At 44.2% G+C, this 17,703-nt stretch overlaps 1 protein-coding gene across 1 annotated transcript in view; it reads right to left on the reverse strand.

Moving 5' to 3' along the window:
- LOC147708562 (ribosomal protein S6 kinase alpha-2) overlaps positions 1 to 17,703 on the reverse strand; it is a 1,617,317-nt gene that overhangs the window by 1,091,831 nt on the left and 507,783 nt on the right. The window contains exon 3 of the mRNA XM_086927240.1: positions 10,540 to 10,621. Coding sequence (XP_086783366.1) covers positions 10,540 to 10,621 — 82 coding nt within the window. The remainder of the gene's footprint in view (positions 1 to 10,539; positions 10,622 to 17,703) is intronic.

Raw genomic sequence — 17,703 nt, forward strand, 5'->3', positions numbered from 1 at the left:
CACAATAAACTATCTGCTTAGCTTAGATGTCCAGAAAGCTAAATATAACTGAGGAATACATTCTTGAAATGTTGGACTGAGGAACCTGTGATGAGTTAAATCATCTCTATAAACTGTTTCATTGGTCTTGATAGACAATATATCATATGGCAGAAGTTGGACGACGGGGAACTGGCACATTAAGAGTTTCACTCAGGTGGGAGTTGAATGTTCTTTGAGTGTACACGGTAAGAGGTTATGAGCACTACCTACCTGACTTCCTCTGATTTTATGTGTGGGCATCTAGAATTTGTGCTAAAGAAAAAGTGAGCAGAGTTTCTGTTAGTAGGAGTGTTTCAATTGTTCATTGTGGAGCTATTGTCTGCATGCACACTCCAGAGTATGTGTTGATGAGCATGAGATGCAGATATTAAATGCCCTTTTTTAGGTCTCGCTCTCGAGATCTATTGACGTAGAGATGCCTCTCAAGGGAGACAGACCGGGGCATGCGTGGTGATTCGCGTCTGTGGACGCGCACGTACAGGCACACGCACATCTCCTCAAACCATCATACAGTTTCACTTTCACGCCATCGTCTCTGCCCCAGGCCCACGCCATTATAATTATAGGTGTCCAGACACTCCCGCTCAACAACCTTTCAACCTCGGAATTACCAATATAAGAAGCACCATTTGTAAGTGTCAGCCCAAAATGGGTTTTGCACAAGGATTGCAGCGGTATCATATCATTATCAGGCCTTATGAGGCAACACAAAAAGGGCTACAAATGCAACAATTAGGCTCCCAACACTAACTTAACTCCCAGCCCTCATCCTGACCCACTGATAAGCGCGGAGAGCGCACACTCGGGCAATCCCAGCAAGGATGGTATAAAGTATGTAAAGTACACAACACCTCGTGCCTTCAAAAATGAGACAAGTGAACACCACCACGCACACTAGATGTGCTCTCCGCGTTGTGCTCCTCTCGCCTCGCGTCCACTTGGTCAAGCTAACAATACACAGTCGGACCAGCAAGCAACACAACATGGTGCAAATCATGATTTAGGCACTTTCTGACTAGATGAATTTACTCACTTGATCATGTGTACTTTGTGGCCGAGGCATAGACAAGCCCCCGCCCTCCTGCAGTTACGGACCGCTTCGGGGATTCCCAGGGGCCACGGAGTCCCGCTCACCCAGCGCTTGTTGTCGCTGTGTTGCCTCCACAAGTGATACAGACCGGTGCAGGATCAGACACCGGTCTGTGAACGCGCTTCTAAGACGTGGCCCCGTCCCACAGCCTCACCAGCCCCGCAGGCGCCGCCACTGGCACAAGCGGCAGGGAACACCAACGTGCCTGCTCACGGCATCACGCTCCTGCCCAAGGCTGTTCTGCGCTCCAGCCCAGGCCGACGTGTTAGCTATCTTAAGTTTTCAGGACCAACCCGACTCTGATTGACTTCACTGGACCAGCCCGGTGCTCCTGTGGTGGAGTTAACCTGCACATTGACGTCTCAGCCACCTATTCTCTGTGCTCAGCCATCTGTGTGAATGCGACAGGGCAGGGCGCGTGAGTGGCGACAGCGTGCGGTGATCTCTTTGTTAGGGGATGAGATGTTTCTGCTGCAACGCCAATCTCGACACGAAGGTATCTGAGGGTTTTACACAAGCACCAATTACACGAGCACCGAGAGAGGGGGCTTGTCGCTGGCTTAGCCGCTTTGTATGTTGGTTCGGACAGTGTTTTCGGATATGACTTCCAATGAGAAGCCCTTGGCCGCCAGCTGCACGCGGGTTGCTGCTAAGCTAGCAACTCCTGTTTTACAGGCGCGCGGCCAGTCACTCGACCGCTGATGGTGGTCGGAGCCAGTAGTAGTGCCACGCCACAGCTGGCCTACACAATGCTCACTTAGCCTGAAGCAAATGCACCCACCTGCTGGCTTCCATCGCCGCCCCGTGCTTGGTGGTGCAAAGGCACGGAACGGCGATGGAAGCCAGCAGGTGGGTGCATTTGCTTCAGGCTAATCGAGCATTGTGTAGGCCAGCTGTGGCGTGGCACTACTGCGCTCTCAGCGCCAGCAAGTGTTTAACTATGTCCACGGACACTGAAAGTATGCGAGTTTGCTTCCGCTGTGTCTTCCACGTAATTACAAATGTGACGCATTTGCCACATAATGCATCAATTGGCATAATTTGAACATTTCACCAAAATCGTTTCTACTTCAAACGGATGAAAAGATAATAAACAGGCAGTGGCAGCCCTTCACAAAGATAAACTGGCCATCTGCCAATTGCTGCGTTCAGGGGTTCAGCAGCTATGCATGGGTGAAATTAAATGAGGTCCAGTTAATCAAATGATTTTCACCGGGCACAGTGCTCAGTTTGTGCCAGGATTGCATGCAGGGGAGGGGCATTGGCCGCCATTTTTTGGGATCAGGGCTTATTTTTTTTATCAATCGTTGTCCCAGAGCACTGAAATGTCGTGCATTTAGCTCCTGCTGTGAGTTCTGTGGCCTCGGGTTTTTCATAAGAACAAGAGTGACGCCCTGTGTAATGCCAGGCAGAGTTAAGTAAAGCTACAGCAAGGGGCAGAGTCAGCGAGGCAGATGGTCTTTAGAACTCCGGAGAAGGTGGGTGTTTGTTTTCACGTTCCTGCTTCTGGTGCCGAGAGTGTCCAGTTGACTGGAACTATTACCCTTACTGATTCTGAGGGAAAGTGCTACCTGAAGGGCCAGGCATTGTCACTACTTGCTTGTAAAATGTTATTGCACATGAGTAGTGAGTATTGTCTTTAGGCCATTTGCTCACGTCAGGATGCACTTGCAATAAGAAAATAAAGAGTGTGATTTTAAACACATCACAATATCTTCACGTATAACATTCGTATGTTTAGTCTCAACTGACCTGAGAACTTTTGGGTCAAACCACTTATTTACTGCTGCTTAATCTATATGCATCATATACATTTTGTGCTAGCATATTCTTCATCTCGGCTCATCATCCTCATTACCTTTAACGAAGTGACTCTACGTCCCTTATTTCATGCGGCTTGGGCGATTACTGTATGTAATGGAGTGCCATCCATTGGCTCTCACTCTATCTACCTATCGCCCTCACTCTATCCTATCTATCTATCTCCCTCACTCTATCTATCTATCGCCCTCACTCTATCTATCTGTCTATCTAACGCCATGACTATCTATCTATCTATCTATCTATCTATCTATCTATCTATCTATCTATCTGTCTATCTATCTATCTATCTATCTATCTATCTATCTATCTGTCTATCTATCACCCTCACTCTATCTATCTCCCTCACTCTATCTATCTATCGCCCTCCCTCTATCGCCCTCCCTCTATCTACCGCCCTCACTCTATCCATCTATCACACTCACTCTATCTATCTCCCTCACTCTATCTATTGCCCTCCCTCTATCTATCTATTGCCCTCCCTCTATCTATCTATCGCCCTCACTCTATCTAGCTATCGCACTCACTCTGTCTATCTATTGCACTCACTCTATCTATCGCATAACCACAGCATCACTCAGCGCCACCACAGCATCACTCAGGGGCACCACAAAAGCACTATGCGCTACCACAACATCACTAAACGCCACAGCATCACTCGTCACCACCACAACATCACTCAGCGTCACCACAGCATCAATCTGTGCAACCATTCAACAACAACTAGTACAAATATGTTCTCTCAATGTTTCAAGCTTTATTACAAATGTTACAAAAAGATGTTAATATTTCACTTCTGTTCTTGGATTTTCATCACAATAAAATACACTGAACATAATCTTCACAAAAGTTATTGACAGAAGTTTAAGCTATTGCCATTATAAATTACAATGACTTTTATTTAAGTATTAATTATTTAAAAAAAATTAAAAGCCATTGTTATTTATGATAGCAATACATCTAAGTCAAGTAAATACAACACATATTGCATTACAAATGCTATAGGTGTCACATTTGCGAAAGTTATAACTATTGGCATTGTAAATGACAAAGCTAATAATTTCGCTATTTTCAAAACCAACACATAAATAAAAAAAATGTCATTTACAATACCAATAGCTCAAACTTTCCTAATGCGAGACGTATTGCATTGCAAATGCTTGTATTGGAATACAGCCTGTTTCTCTTGTTTTTTTTTTAAGATAAATGGAATGCTCCGAAATAGTTCTTAAATCGTTCCTTTTCCTTTAAATGCCATCACAGAAGACCTTTCAGTTTCATCAACGCCAGAGTTTTTTTAAAAGGACAGTGCTTTCTTTTTCACAGAAATGTCTTTGTTCTCACTGCATTATGTGTCTACTACGTAAAGTCACATGGTGTAACCATATGCTTCCTAAAATGTAGCTCAAATTGCCTCCAACCAACTTCCTGTTGTGCGTTTTTTTCGCTCCTTGCTGCGCTCGTCCGCTCGGCAAACTTCCTCCCTGCACCAACAAATAAACAGAATTGGCAAGCAACTACCTCAAAGGGTGCACCCACATCGGACTTTTTTATTTAAACAAAAACTTTATTGAAAATATCTTCAATGGTCAAAACCATGGAAGAAGGACTCATGCGTACACTAGTTTATCGCAATAATAGACAAACATGAAGGTCCCATGCAGTCTGCCAACTAGTGCTCAGCACTCACCGTGGATGTGCTGTCAGAACTTTACCTGCCGCAGACTGATTCGTCGTCATTTTTTTTTTCCCTCTGGCTTGTTCCAGCACGTCAGCCATATAAGCCCCGCCTTCTGCTTGCCAGCGTCTCTTATGATTTACTCAGTCGTCATCTCGATGCTTCTGGTGAGTCTATTTCCAACCTCGATTGCCCTTTTGATTTGTGCACAGGCCTCAGTTAAATTTCCTGCTAGGCCTCCATAGTGCTTATGGTTTTGGCAATCTGCTACGTCCCCTGACCTCCCGGTATTTTGCCCAGCTGTCCTCAAATTCCGCACTCCCACCTTAATTTGCCAGGGGTCACACTGCAAGATTACAAACACAACACGGCATTAGTACTTACATTCACTTGGCCCATTGAATAAGTTTAGATTTTTTTTAACTGCTCTCTTCCCTGCTCTTTCTGCTATGCGTAATTGTGTCCTGCGTACCAATTGGTATTGGTCTTGGTCTTGAAGGCTCATTATTCCGGTAACCCCACATGCATTCAGTGCTTTTCTCTTTTCACAACACACAGACCCAATGTTACCTGTTGTGTGTATTACCTGTCAGATTCTAATTTATTTGCGCTCATCAGCAGGGCAGGAAAAGCAGTGAGGTTTCCAGCTGACTGGTTTCTGTGCCAGTATGTGCAAGGGAGAATGTAATGTGACCGTTTCTCTTTCAACTTACCTGCCAATAGACTGGCTAGAGGGCAAGATTTCAGTAGGAAATGAATTCCTTTAAGTGGCAAAAACAGCAGGTAGACTTCTGGTTAGTAGGAGATAGGCTCCTTTTTGGCTGGGTCTTGTTGGAGGTTAAGGAGGGCATGTGACTTCATCCCTGTCCCCAGTGGCCAGGAGATAGTCATGGATTACAACCCGTTTGAGGGCATTAATGGCTGTGAGGCTCATGATTGCCTCTAGCAATGTGGGGGGTAAAGATTGACTGGTTCCTGTTGGAGGTTTGTCTTGCTGCTGTGTGGGAGGACAGCCCACTTTCAATAATTGTCAATTTCTTTGCAGGGAAGGAAATGGTAGCTGCTGGATTAGTTCCTGTGATGATCCCGATTGGCTAATTTGGCTGTGTCTTTAGGGATTTCTCTCTTGTTTTTGCCTGGTTGCTGGATGGCTGAAGGGTAAGATTGCCATAGATTTGGGTTTCCTAAGAACACGGCAGTAAATCATCATAAAATATTTTCACTTCTCACAAACTTGGAATTCACTTTTTAGTTATTTTTCTACCGCCTCCATATTTTCTTAACAAGAGCTCATTTAGTGAGGTCCCAGCATTTTGGCAGTAGAATAAAAATCACAAGACTTAAAAGATACACATCAAAATATGAACAAAGGGGTCTGGTCATTGCTAACTTAATGTATAATATACCCCACTATTTTCATCACTCATTTTGTCTCTGTACAGCATCCCCATTGATTAATCGAAAGCAAAACTCGACGCTGTACGCTTGCAGAACTTCTGATAGGTTAACTGTTGAGCATTTCTTTTAATCAGTAGTCAATTTAATAGTGGCACAAATGTGAACCCTGCAATTAAATTTATTCTGCGCTGCAACGATGATAAACACATAGTAGATCTATACTAATATAATAAAGAGAGAGCCCAAACCTTTGAGGCGGGTAATCTTAGGAACCACAGCACCAATCACAACACCCAATACAGCGTTGGAAAGGGCAGTTGCAGCAGAAGGACATAGGCTATGCAGACACCCACCATATACATTTAAAAGGTAAAAGAACCGTGCCAGCAAAGTAGTCCCTTGTGGGCGTGTCTGTGATGGAGCAAGGATTCGCACAAAAGGCGACTTGCTCACATTCATGAACCTCGTTAACCTGTAATAGTATTAACCAATCCCGTTTGTCATTAATATCGCACTTTTTCAGTACACGCAGGTGTCCCAGAGATGCTTGCCTATGTGTCTATTAATCCTAATGAGGCTTGCATACTACAGCATCACTGCTTCGCAGAAATCCAGTCTGCGCATGCGTCGGTCATACCCATGTGATGTGACGTACTCGCAGTTTTGGAGGGATATTTTCGCTCATGCGCATTATTGCAAAAATGGCCGCTTGTCTTTAAACACGCTCTCTGCTTGCCAATGCCGCTTTGCACAACTGTCTATTTCTGCATAACTCCTAACCGCTATAGTTATTATAAAGTAAGGGGTGAAGTGTAGCTTATCATGGTGTACAGTGTATTCATTTTTTCTGTGTTTCTAATTTGTTTTTGCTTACTTTTCATGTACCGCGTATCTGTGGGCCTGGGAGTGGGGAGCCGCTCCATCTTTGAAACCCATTACACCCCAGTCATGTGATGAGGGAAAATCCAAACTGCGCAGAAGCAAAACCAAGCCAGCTGGCTTCTGAAGTTGAGATGTGCCTGGGAACATCTTTCGTGCACCGAGAAAAGATTTCGGCTGTACCTAAAATTGTTACAAATGTATTTTCTTATGTGTGCCCTATTGTTTTACACCTTTCTCATGCCCTGGGAACTGGAATGTAAGGGGTGGGTACGAAATATGAATATTAAACATGGGAACCCAGAATTTTAGGTGGTGACAATGACCTAACCACCTCTCCTGACCAATCCTAAGTTGGGGATCCTGTCACTTGCAACATTTGTGGGTGGTCTAGGACCCGAAAAGGGTATAACTAGCCTAGTTTTAGCTAGAGAAATTGTCCGACTTGTCCGAATAGCTGACCTGTCACCGACTCTACGAACTCTATAGGTGATTGATACAGAGAGCTGCGGAGCACTCTGTCCGAAATTTCCACAAACTCCAAGGGGTGGAAATAGTCATAAGTGCTGGCGAAGCACTTTGCTGGGAGATTCGAGAACCCAATCGGGGTTACTGGCGGATTCCATGCGGAGAGGGGGTAGCGCAGGCGTTGCATCCGAAGCTGCAGGTGTTGGTCGTGCCCTTTGGTGAGCCCAGTCTGATCCAAATCCTGAGGGGTATCCTGTCCTGATTGTCCGTGAGCTGTACCTGCTCACCTACTGGCATCCTAAATCCTTGAGGGACCTTGTCCTCGCCTTCCCAAAGCTGACCCGTGGCCAGGGTTAGTCCTCATTCCTGTCTTAGGTAATTATAGTGTGGGTGTTTGTCTATCTATCCTCCTTCCTCCTACTCTTTTAATAAAGCCTCTATGCCCATGAGATTCTCTCTGTCATCTCCTAATGTCGTTTATGCAAACTGTTTATTAGTTGTGTTCCATTTTTCCCGTCCTGTAGGAGATATTTGAAATTGTTTCACTTAATTAAGTATGATCAGATTTTCTTGGTGTTTTAAAATCTAAGTTTGAAGTTACAGTTAGACTAAGATTAGGTTGAATCACTTGTAGGATTCTAGCAATTCACTGACTAATGTGTTTGAAACTCACCTACCCTAGTATAAGCCTAAAACTGAATAGTATGTTCCCTGTTACCCTTTCCCAGTAGAATTTCCACTCGCACTCAATGGTGCTTGCCCTCATCCATAGCTATATCATTGTTGTAATCCTGATTATTGACGTTTTGATCTGCATCAGCCTTATACTCTTGTCACTTTGAATTTTACTTACTATATAAAAATCCTTAAAACCCTTCAGGTGTCTGTGGTCATTATAAAATTAACAAAGTATTGTGGAATGGTTAAAGTATTTTAGGATTATCTTATCTCTTGTCCACTGACAGCTCCTGATTCATCGGGAGAATATGTGCCTGTGGTAAGTCAGGTATCTTGGTAGTAGAAAACACATAGAATTACTGATGGTGGTGTGTAAACTCGCCTGATTCACAAAAATACTGTCTTAATCACGTCATGGGCCCAAGTGCGTGAAATCTGGTAAAACTAAGAGTCGGGCGACCTGCGCGCTCTATCATCTGCGTTGTGCTGTGGGCGTGTGCTGGGGGCGTGACAAGCACTGGGGGCGTGTGGTACGTTCCGCCCTTCATGCCATGTCTCATATTGTGTGCTAATCCCAACCTGCTCCCATTAAATACCCCTGCACTCCTTAATCATAACCCACCCTTACTCCTTAAAATACCCCAACACCCTTAAACACTAACCCATCTTAACCCTATAAATATACCCTGTACCCCAAAACCCAAACCTATCCCTAAACCCTAAAAATACCCCTGTACCCCAAAACGCAAACCTAGCCCTGAACCCCATAAATACCACTGTACCTCAAAACCCAAACCTACCCCTGAACCCTAAAAATACCCCTGTACCCCAAAACCCAAACCTAGCCCTGAACCCTAAAAATACCACTGTACCCCATAACCTACCCCTGAACCCTTAAAATACCCCTGTACCCCAAAACCCAAATCCACCCCATAACCCTAAAAATACCACTGTACCCCAAAACCCATACCTAGCCCTGAACCCTAAAAATAACCCTGTACCCCAAAACCCAAACCTACCCCTGACTCCTAAAATACCCCTGTACCGCAAAACCAAAACTTGGCCCTGAACCCTAAAAATACCCCTGTACCCCAAAACCCAAAGCTAGCCCTGAACCCTAAAAATACCCCTATACCCCAAAACCCAAACCTAGCCCTGAACCCTCAAAATACCATTGTACCCCAAAACCCATACCTATCCCTAAACCCTAAAACTACCCCTGTACCCCATAACCCAAAACTATATCTGAACCCTTAAAATACCCAAACACCCCAAAACATATACCGCAGTACCGCAAAACATATACCCCTATACCCATACTTACCTTATCCAAACATAAAAAAAATGCTTTTATCATTCATGCATTTACAACGAATTTCGTTGTAAATGTATGCGTGGTAAAAGTATATAAAATGCAATGCCATGCGTTATAATGGCATTGCGGAGTCATGGTACTTTCGTAATGAAAGTATGCGGAGTGATGGTATGCAGAAAGAAAGTTGCGGAATAATGGGTGTTTACCCTCACACGGTAAGTACATTGGTGGCACGGCGGCCCACATCTCCAGCAACATACTCATATTTTTTCACCACCCATTTGAAAAATGCACAGGTCTCTCTCATTGATGGCCAGCACCGACATACACTTTTAGACACACCTTCCGCCACAAGTTCTAGAATTGCGAACTTTAGAGCTGGGGAGCTACGTTCGAATCTCGGCATCAGCTCAACATCCTTTGATTCCAGGCAAATCGCTTTGTCTCCCCGTGCCTACCACAAATGAATGTGTTCTTCTGTAATGTAAATTGTGCTCATGCCATGTTGTCGAGTTCGCGCTATATAATATTGCAAGGAAAAATAAAGTAGGGAAACTCGAGTTCACACACTACTGAACGCGCAATCTTAAGTGCATCAGCAGTGCACTGTGAATCAGAGCGTTTCACAGGCCTGTCACAGATGAGAAATGCTATCAAAACGAAATCCTACAAAACAATATACTACTGGCCGGCAGCAATTCATACCCGGACAACGTCGGGACGGGCTGCTAGTAGTGAATAAAGACTTATCTGAATAATTCCCCACACACCACCTGTTACCATACCTGGCCGGGAGTGAAGTGACAGCGTATGGGCACAGTTCCTATTGATACTCTTTCTCTATTTGGCCAGTCAACGGAAAATGCAGGGATTAGGAGTCAATTTGTAAGTAAATTCTGCAGGATGTGCTGTACCAGATGCATAATCATTTCTGCGCATGCAGTTTTTCAAACTTATTTACCACATATTCCTGACACATTCCTGCATCCACTTCAATGCATAATGCAAAGTGCCATAAACGTTTCTCAGCTCTCCTTTTTCTAAAATACGCATATTTGTGAATCCAAGGTAGAAAGCCGCAACCTGGCCATACCTAGTAGGGGACATTTTAAATATTAAGGAAACTTGAATGTAGCACAAGAAAACAGTAATACATATTTTTTCCATTACCTTTCAAGGTGGCTTTCTTGAGAACTTTCATAGCATACAGCTGCCCAGAATCAGATCCTTTAATCTTTCGCACCAAAAATACCTACAAGAAGAGAGAGGGACATATTAGGAAACCTAGTGTTAAAACTAGTAGCATTAGAGATATTCATAGGCCTTCAAATCTAACCCAATCTCATGGCTGAAGTGCTAATTTGTTTTTGTATAAATATGTGAAATTCCAACAAAAAACATGATTACTTGAAATGTAAAACTAGCATTTAGTGCTATATTTAGAGAAAAATGCATCCTACTGTGTATTTTGGATGCAAGGACACACTTTGAGTTAAAAAACATACTAGCGCAAAACATATAAGTGCTGTGTTTTCACATCTTTCATCTTGTTCCCCTTCTCCTGCACTAAAATTGTGCCTCATGCACAATGCTTCATTTTGTAATTGTGAATTTTCGTGTAACAAGCATTACGCAAATTGTGTGAAATTACAGGAGTTTACACCAGTGCACCAAAAATTTCCCCCAGGCCTACTCACCACCTCAATAACTCCTGAGGAGCCTGATTTTAGACAGCCCCTGTTATGTGAAATACAGATGCAGTAAATTTAAAATCACTGAGATTACAGCTAACAAAATTTCCTTATCCGCTATTACTACCAAGAGTATAACACGGCAGTAGTAATTTTCCGCATCTGATACTAAACAGCAGATCTTACATTATTCTCCACCTCCACCTTCCTTTACAGAATATTGGTGGCAGGAAACAACTGAAAGTAGTCCTTGCTCGAACAATGGACTTCAAAGAACAGACAGTGGGTGGAAGTCTTGCTTAGTTTGGAAAGGCCAAGTATTCTGACTGATAAAAAAGGTAAGTCAAACTTGTTCTTTTGGAGTATAAACAGTCATAGGTCTTCCAAGTAGTAAATCATATTTAAGGCATGCTTAGACTGTGAACCCTGCAAAAGACTAGCACATGACCAGATATTCCAAATTAATATACATATAGTGGTAGTCCCCCACTGATTGAGTGTGAACACTGTTGATGCACCCACTGCCATGGTGCGATCCAATACAGGATTTTAACTGTTTCGCAAAGACGCAAAGGTGCACCACTTAGCAAAACAGAACAGACACATTATAAATTGGGGCAAAGACAGACAGCCTTATAATATTCCTAGCAAGGATTTGTAGCTCTACTGTTGTCCCGCTGCAGGGGAGGTCCCGGGCCATATTCAGGCAGGATCAGTTGATTGCCCATTTGCACCTCCAGTGCCCTTTATTATGATGAGATTGCTGGACAAATCCTTGCTAGAATTATTATAAGGCTGGCTGTCTTTGCCCCAATTTAAAGAATACACATACTGCCGTTCTTAAGAACTCCTGTGAATTTGCATTGCTGCTATTGTGCTTGAAGTTATAAGTTATCACAGACACACTGATGTTGACATCTCTCAGGAGTGCCCCTAATTAATTTTGTGCCCTGAAGAAGTCCATTGTCCGGACGAAACGCATTGGCTGTTCTTTCAAATTGAAAGAGTGATTTTTATACACTTTGAATAAAATAAGAATATTTGACGAATACTATGGATACGGGCCTGATCATTTATAATGTGTCTGTTCTGTTATGCTAAGTGGTGCACCTTTGTGTCTTTGTGAAACTAGTAAATAATATTTGTCAGTTTTGAGACTTTCCCCTTAGTATTTTTGAAATCCCTCTAACCAATTCTTAAAATGTAGGTGCTAAAAATGCAATTTTGGTGTATGGCACATGCTCCATACTTTAACACTGTGAAAGGTTCTTCTGCAAACCCACAGCCTTGGATTCCCTACCCTGCTCCATTTTAAAATCTCCCATTCCCAACTCATTAAAGCTTTTGATTTTGTCTTACTGTGTTATATGATGAGTACAAGGAATAATATGTTTCTATAAGAAACGATGTGAGGATTGAACTCAGGTTTGCATTACACATTTAAAAGATTCAAGAACCGGATCTCACAAGCAGTGTTCCCTCTACCGTGCACGTCTGCTCGCCCGCGCACCTTTAAGGCATTGAGTGCGCAGTGTCCCGTGTGAAGCGCGCACAAGTTTGCGCCGCTGCCTGCTTTTAAAATGCGAGAGGCGAAATACTGAAATCTACCGGTTACCTGATGCCTTTGTGAAAAGATTCCTGTTAATCACAGAACCCGGCATGCATTGCAATTAACAGGAATACTTTCAAAAATGCCCACAATCAGCCCGCAGCCTCTCTCTAAGTGTGGGTGCTGATCCTGGGCCACTGTGAAAATATTTATGTTAATTGCAGCACATGACAGTGACACAATTAACAGGAATCCTTTCACAAAGGCTCACAATCAGCCACAGCCAGGATCCATTAAAATGCAGCAAGTCCAAAAGCACGATGTGTAAAGCACACGTTGTACTTTTTGACTTGATGCATGTCTTTTCCCAAAAGAGAGAGGCAGCGCATGATGGGCCCTGGTCTACATGCACGGTCAGGTTCTTGGCGCACATAGCCTTGGCTGCAGTGCCCAGAGACCTTACTACGCCACACACAGAGGAAAATAATTAGAGGGAACATTGCTCACAAGACAAAGTTGGCATTGGATGCTGACCCAGTTAGTTGTGTGAATGGCTGCAGGTACTCTGCCGCTAAACAATACCTAAATAGCTCCACATGGCTCCAGCGAGTGAATTCTTACTAAATCAGAGCCAGTAAAAAACTGAGCAAGAAATAAAATGTGGGAGTGCTGTCATATTCTTTTTTTTGTGGAACAGTGAAGGTATTGGATCCTACATCTGACCAGCCCGGATCTCAACAAGTGGGAAAACAGAACAGGTTGGCTGGACAGGATGATTAACAAAAAATTCTGAAATCACGCAGCCAATATGTACTACGTGACCACTGGAAATGTATTCCAAGAAAATGTATTTTCTTTTAAACTTGGATTTCAAAAGTTTCAAAAAACAACAGACACAAACAAGAAACTGTCAGTACAGTTAGTTCAGCAACATGCAATCATGTGTACAATATCTACAAATATACAAATTTACAAATGTACAAACACTGACAGCAAAGAATCAAACAAAACAATTATTATCACACCAAAAACAATAAAACACATAGTAGTCCAAATAAATTGCTATTAAATAAAGTGCATTATACGTGCATGAAAGAAGAAAAGGGGAATCCAGTCCTTAGAACTAAAAACCAAGAGACAGGCGGAACTGAGATGGAAATGGGTGCCTGCCTGTCTAACAAAGCCTGTGGTCGAATGTTTTTATAGGGTTGCACTGCTAGGGCCCAATGTAGTGGTATAATTTACGTCCTAGCGGCGCCCTTTGATCTTGCCACAGGTTGGGAGTGTCGACGCGTTTCGAACCTAGATGTTATAGGTTCTCCTCAGGACAGGGACTGGGAGCGGTTAATCTGCACAGGGGCACAGAAGTTGCCGTAGTGTAGGTATACCGCAGTTCGGAATGAAGGTCTGTGCTTCACACAGTGGTAGACTGAAGACGTGATGCCCGCGACGCGGTGCACACTCAGGGTGGAGGGCAGCTCACATGTTGTGGCGCAGGTGTTGTGGGCTGCTTTCAGAAAGAATAGTGGACGGCGTCTGGTCACTGAACCGAATTCAAGCCAGCAAGCGGGGACAATTCAACCGCAACCCGTTGTGTATACGGAGTAGCTCTGTCGCTCCAAGAAAAGTTCAGTCTATGGATGATATTCTTTTTTTTTGCCATTTTTGTTCATCACATTTATAGAAAATCTTTTCATTCAATTCCGTGTGATTCAGGGCAATGCCAATAGGTCTCGCCTTTGGGACCTTATAAACGTTTAGGTATGCAGCACATTATCTTATGTATTGTATTGCTAGGTATTGAATAGCTGTACAATTACTATATATTGTGTCATGCAGTCTGATTTATGATGAAATGCTTGCCTCTTTCACGTACTGTATGCATGGTTTTCAATTGTCTAACGTGTATCTCCCTTTTTGTCCCGATGTGCTACTGTCAATGTGTGTTTCCTATCGTGCATTCTTCTGTGCTGCTGCTCTTGTGCTCTACTGTACTTGGGACCAACGGATCTTGGCAGCACACACACGCATTCAACTCACAAAATGTGATAGAGCAGATGAATCTACAGTGAATTCCGGAATTTTCTGGGAGTTGGAGGGTTCCGTGGATTAAATACACATACAACCTGCTACAGGAAGTTTGATTATCTGCTGTGCTGATTTGGACTGTCATTCTTGTAAGTCACACTAGTCTATGTGTGAGCTGTGTGGGTGGTGTGTAGTGCTTCTAAGGGCTTTCAACTCTGTTTGTTGTCTCGCTGTAAATTTAGGCCTTGTCACTTACATAATGCACTGAAACCCTGTCATTTAGTGACCAAGTAGAAGCATGCTTGCAGGAAGGAGAGGAATTCTCAAATCTTCCCAGCATTAGCATATTTTTAACGAGTCTTGGCATTGGAGCAACATCCTGTGATTCTGGGTAAATTGCTTAATCTCCCAGTGTCTTTGTCACAATGATCTGATAGATGGGACGACTGTAACCTCCTCCCTCACTTTAGCTCCTGATAACAACCAATGCATTTGCTTACATTGTTTCAGATAAAAGCTAGGAAGGCACCCTTTAACATTGATTTAAAAAACAAAAGCCAGAAAATTAAATATGAAAAGTAATCTGGTGCGTGTATAAAGTGCTGCAGTGTCCTCGGTTCAAATGCAAATTATTTCGAAAATGTATTACATTTACCTTAATAAACTGATCTTAACCCCGCCGTGAATGATTTTAAAAGTCTCTGATACATCTGGCAGAAAGCGAGGCCAACGTGACATCCGTAAGCATTAAACCAAACAAAAACTAGCAAAAGCACTGTGCGTTATGTAACCTAACCCACGAGGAATGCAGCCGCCACCGCTGCTCGCTGCCGAGAGCAAAACGCAGTGGGAGTGAACATTAAAAAAAAAGATGGGACATGCTCCCGCCTTCAGCCATTTGCGAGCTTTCATTATTGAAAGACACACACAAAAGCCAATCCTATGTGTGGGAGGAGTCTGACCCACACGGAGTAGTTTAGAGTACTTACAAGAAGCCTCGCAGAGCAGCGCATGCGCGCTGGCTCAGGCTTCACCTAAAAAGGATGACTAAAGAATGCGCTTGAGCTCCCCTCTGTTTTGCTGCTGTGATTTTATCCACAGACCCCTAGTGGCTTTTTTTCATAAATAGCAGCTGAACTGGAGTGTGAAGCACTGGGGAATAGGTGGTTTCTTCATAAGAAATCTCTGGGACCTAAACCCATCAATGACACCTGTGGAAGAATCGATGTGATGGAATGCAAGACACCCACAATCTCACAAGACTACCTGAACGTGCCACTTCAGGCAAAATTCACGTTCAGGTAGTCTTGTTTTTCTGCCATCAGCTGTACGCCAGTGTTCATTGCTGTATTTATCTACAAAGCATTGAACTGGCTCCTATGCTAAATAACGTTTTATACTGTGGGGTCCATGGCTGCAGGTCTTCCTCTGCTACTGCTGGCTTTTAACTTTAAAGAAAGATTTATTTTTCCACAAAAGTTAAGAGCCAGCAGTAGTGGAGGAAGAACAGCAGTCGTGGGCCCGCACTATAAAACTTTATTTAGCATAAAGAGCCATTTCACTGCTTTGTAGACAAATACAGCACTGAACAGTGGAACAAACAAACTACTATTAGCATCATTTTTTAAAGTGATTACTTACCGGGACTTCGGGACAGCATTTTTAGTTTTAAATATTCTGCGAGGGATGTCTGCTGCACGATTACTGTTTACTTCCCTCATCGGATGATAAATTAATGTTGTAGCTGCAGTATGCTGGGCGGGCTACAGACGAAAACATTCCTCATTGGTCTGACTCTTGCCACACACTTAACAATTCACCAAGGAGGGACCAAGCCAGGCTAATATTATATTGGGGCACACCAGTAGGTGAGGGGGGGGGGAAGCACTGACACAGACACCAAAATAGTGTGATAAAGGCCGCTTTATTGGAATCAGGTGCACCTAAAACAACAACCCTCCTGGCATGTGCCGAACAAAACTACTGCTCACTAAATAACAACTGCCTGACAGCCCCCCACCCCCACCCCTAAAGTTATCCCCAACATTGCAATTGAAATACAAACATCCGCTCAGCAACCTACCCCCCTACCCATCAACTAAATGACCACAGTGACCTCAATGACCTCAACCCCGCCTAGCAATACAGCCCAAGGCCTCCAGCAAATACCCCCCTATCTCGTTAGGAAAGCGCCACCAAGTACCAGCACCTGTTCCAGCGACACCACAACTCGTAAAACCCTAATATCCCAGTGCACCACCAACAAAACCCCTCTCAAACCCGTAAGGACCCCCCAACCAAAAAAGACCCCCCGGGGGGAAAACACCCACCCCACAGGGAAAAAACACAGGGAGGGAGGGCGGGACAACAAATTCACAAGGACCACCCGGCTGCTGTGTCACTGCACCACAAACGGTGTACAGTGACACAAAATGTCCGGTTTTATCCAGGCCAGCCCAAAAGGAGCCCAAGAAAGCCCAGCCAGCCCAACCAGCCCAACCAGCCCAACCAGCCCAGCTAAGGAAACCCACAGAGCTCGAACTTCCTCCCCCCCCTCTCCTGCTGCCCCAAACTTCCCAGGGGTGGGCAAGCCTCCCGCTGGTCGGCTGCCCCCCAAATCCCCATTGGGGCACACCAGTAGGTGAGGGGGGGAAGCACTGACACAGACACCAAAATAGTGTGATAAAGGCCGCTTTATTGGAATCAGGTGTACCTAAAACAACAACCCACCTGGCCTGTGCCAAACAAAACTACTTCTCACTAAATAACAACTGCCTGACAGCCCCCCACCCCACCCCTAAAGTTATCCCCAACATTGCAACTGAAATACAAACATCCGCTCAGCAACCTACACCCCGACCCACCAACTGAATGACCACAGTGACCTCAATGACCTCAACCCCCGCCTACCAATACAGCCCCAGGCCTCCAGCAAATACCCCCCTATCTCCTTAGGAAAGCGCCACTCGGAAGTCGCTTACAACTTTCGACCCCCCCCCCCTAGGACACTTGCCTCCTGGTATACCTGAGCACCCCCAACGCTCCATCCAACGCCTCCTTCAACTG

This window comes from Lissotriton vulgaris, chromosome 6, assembly GCF_964263255.1.
Source record: "Lissotriton vulgaris chromosome 6, aLisVul1.2, whole genome shotgun sequence".
Taxonomy (NCBI): Eukaryota; Metazoa; Chordata; class Amphibia; order Caudata; family Salamandridae; genus Lissotriton; species Lissotriton vulgaris.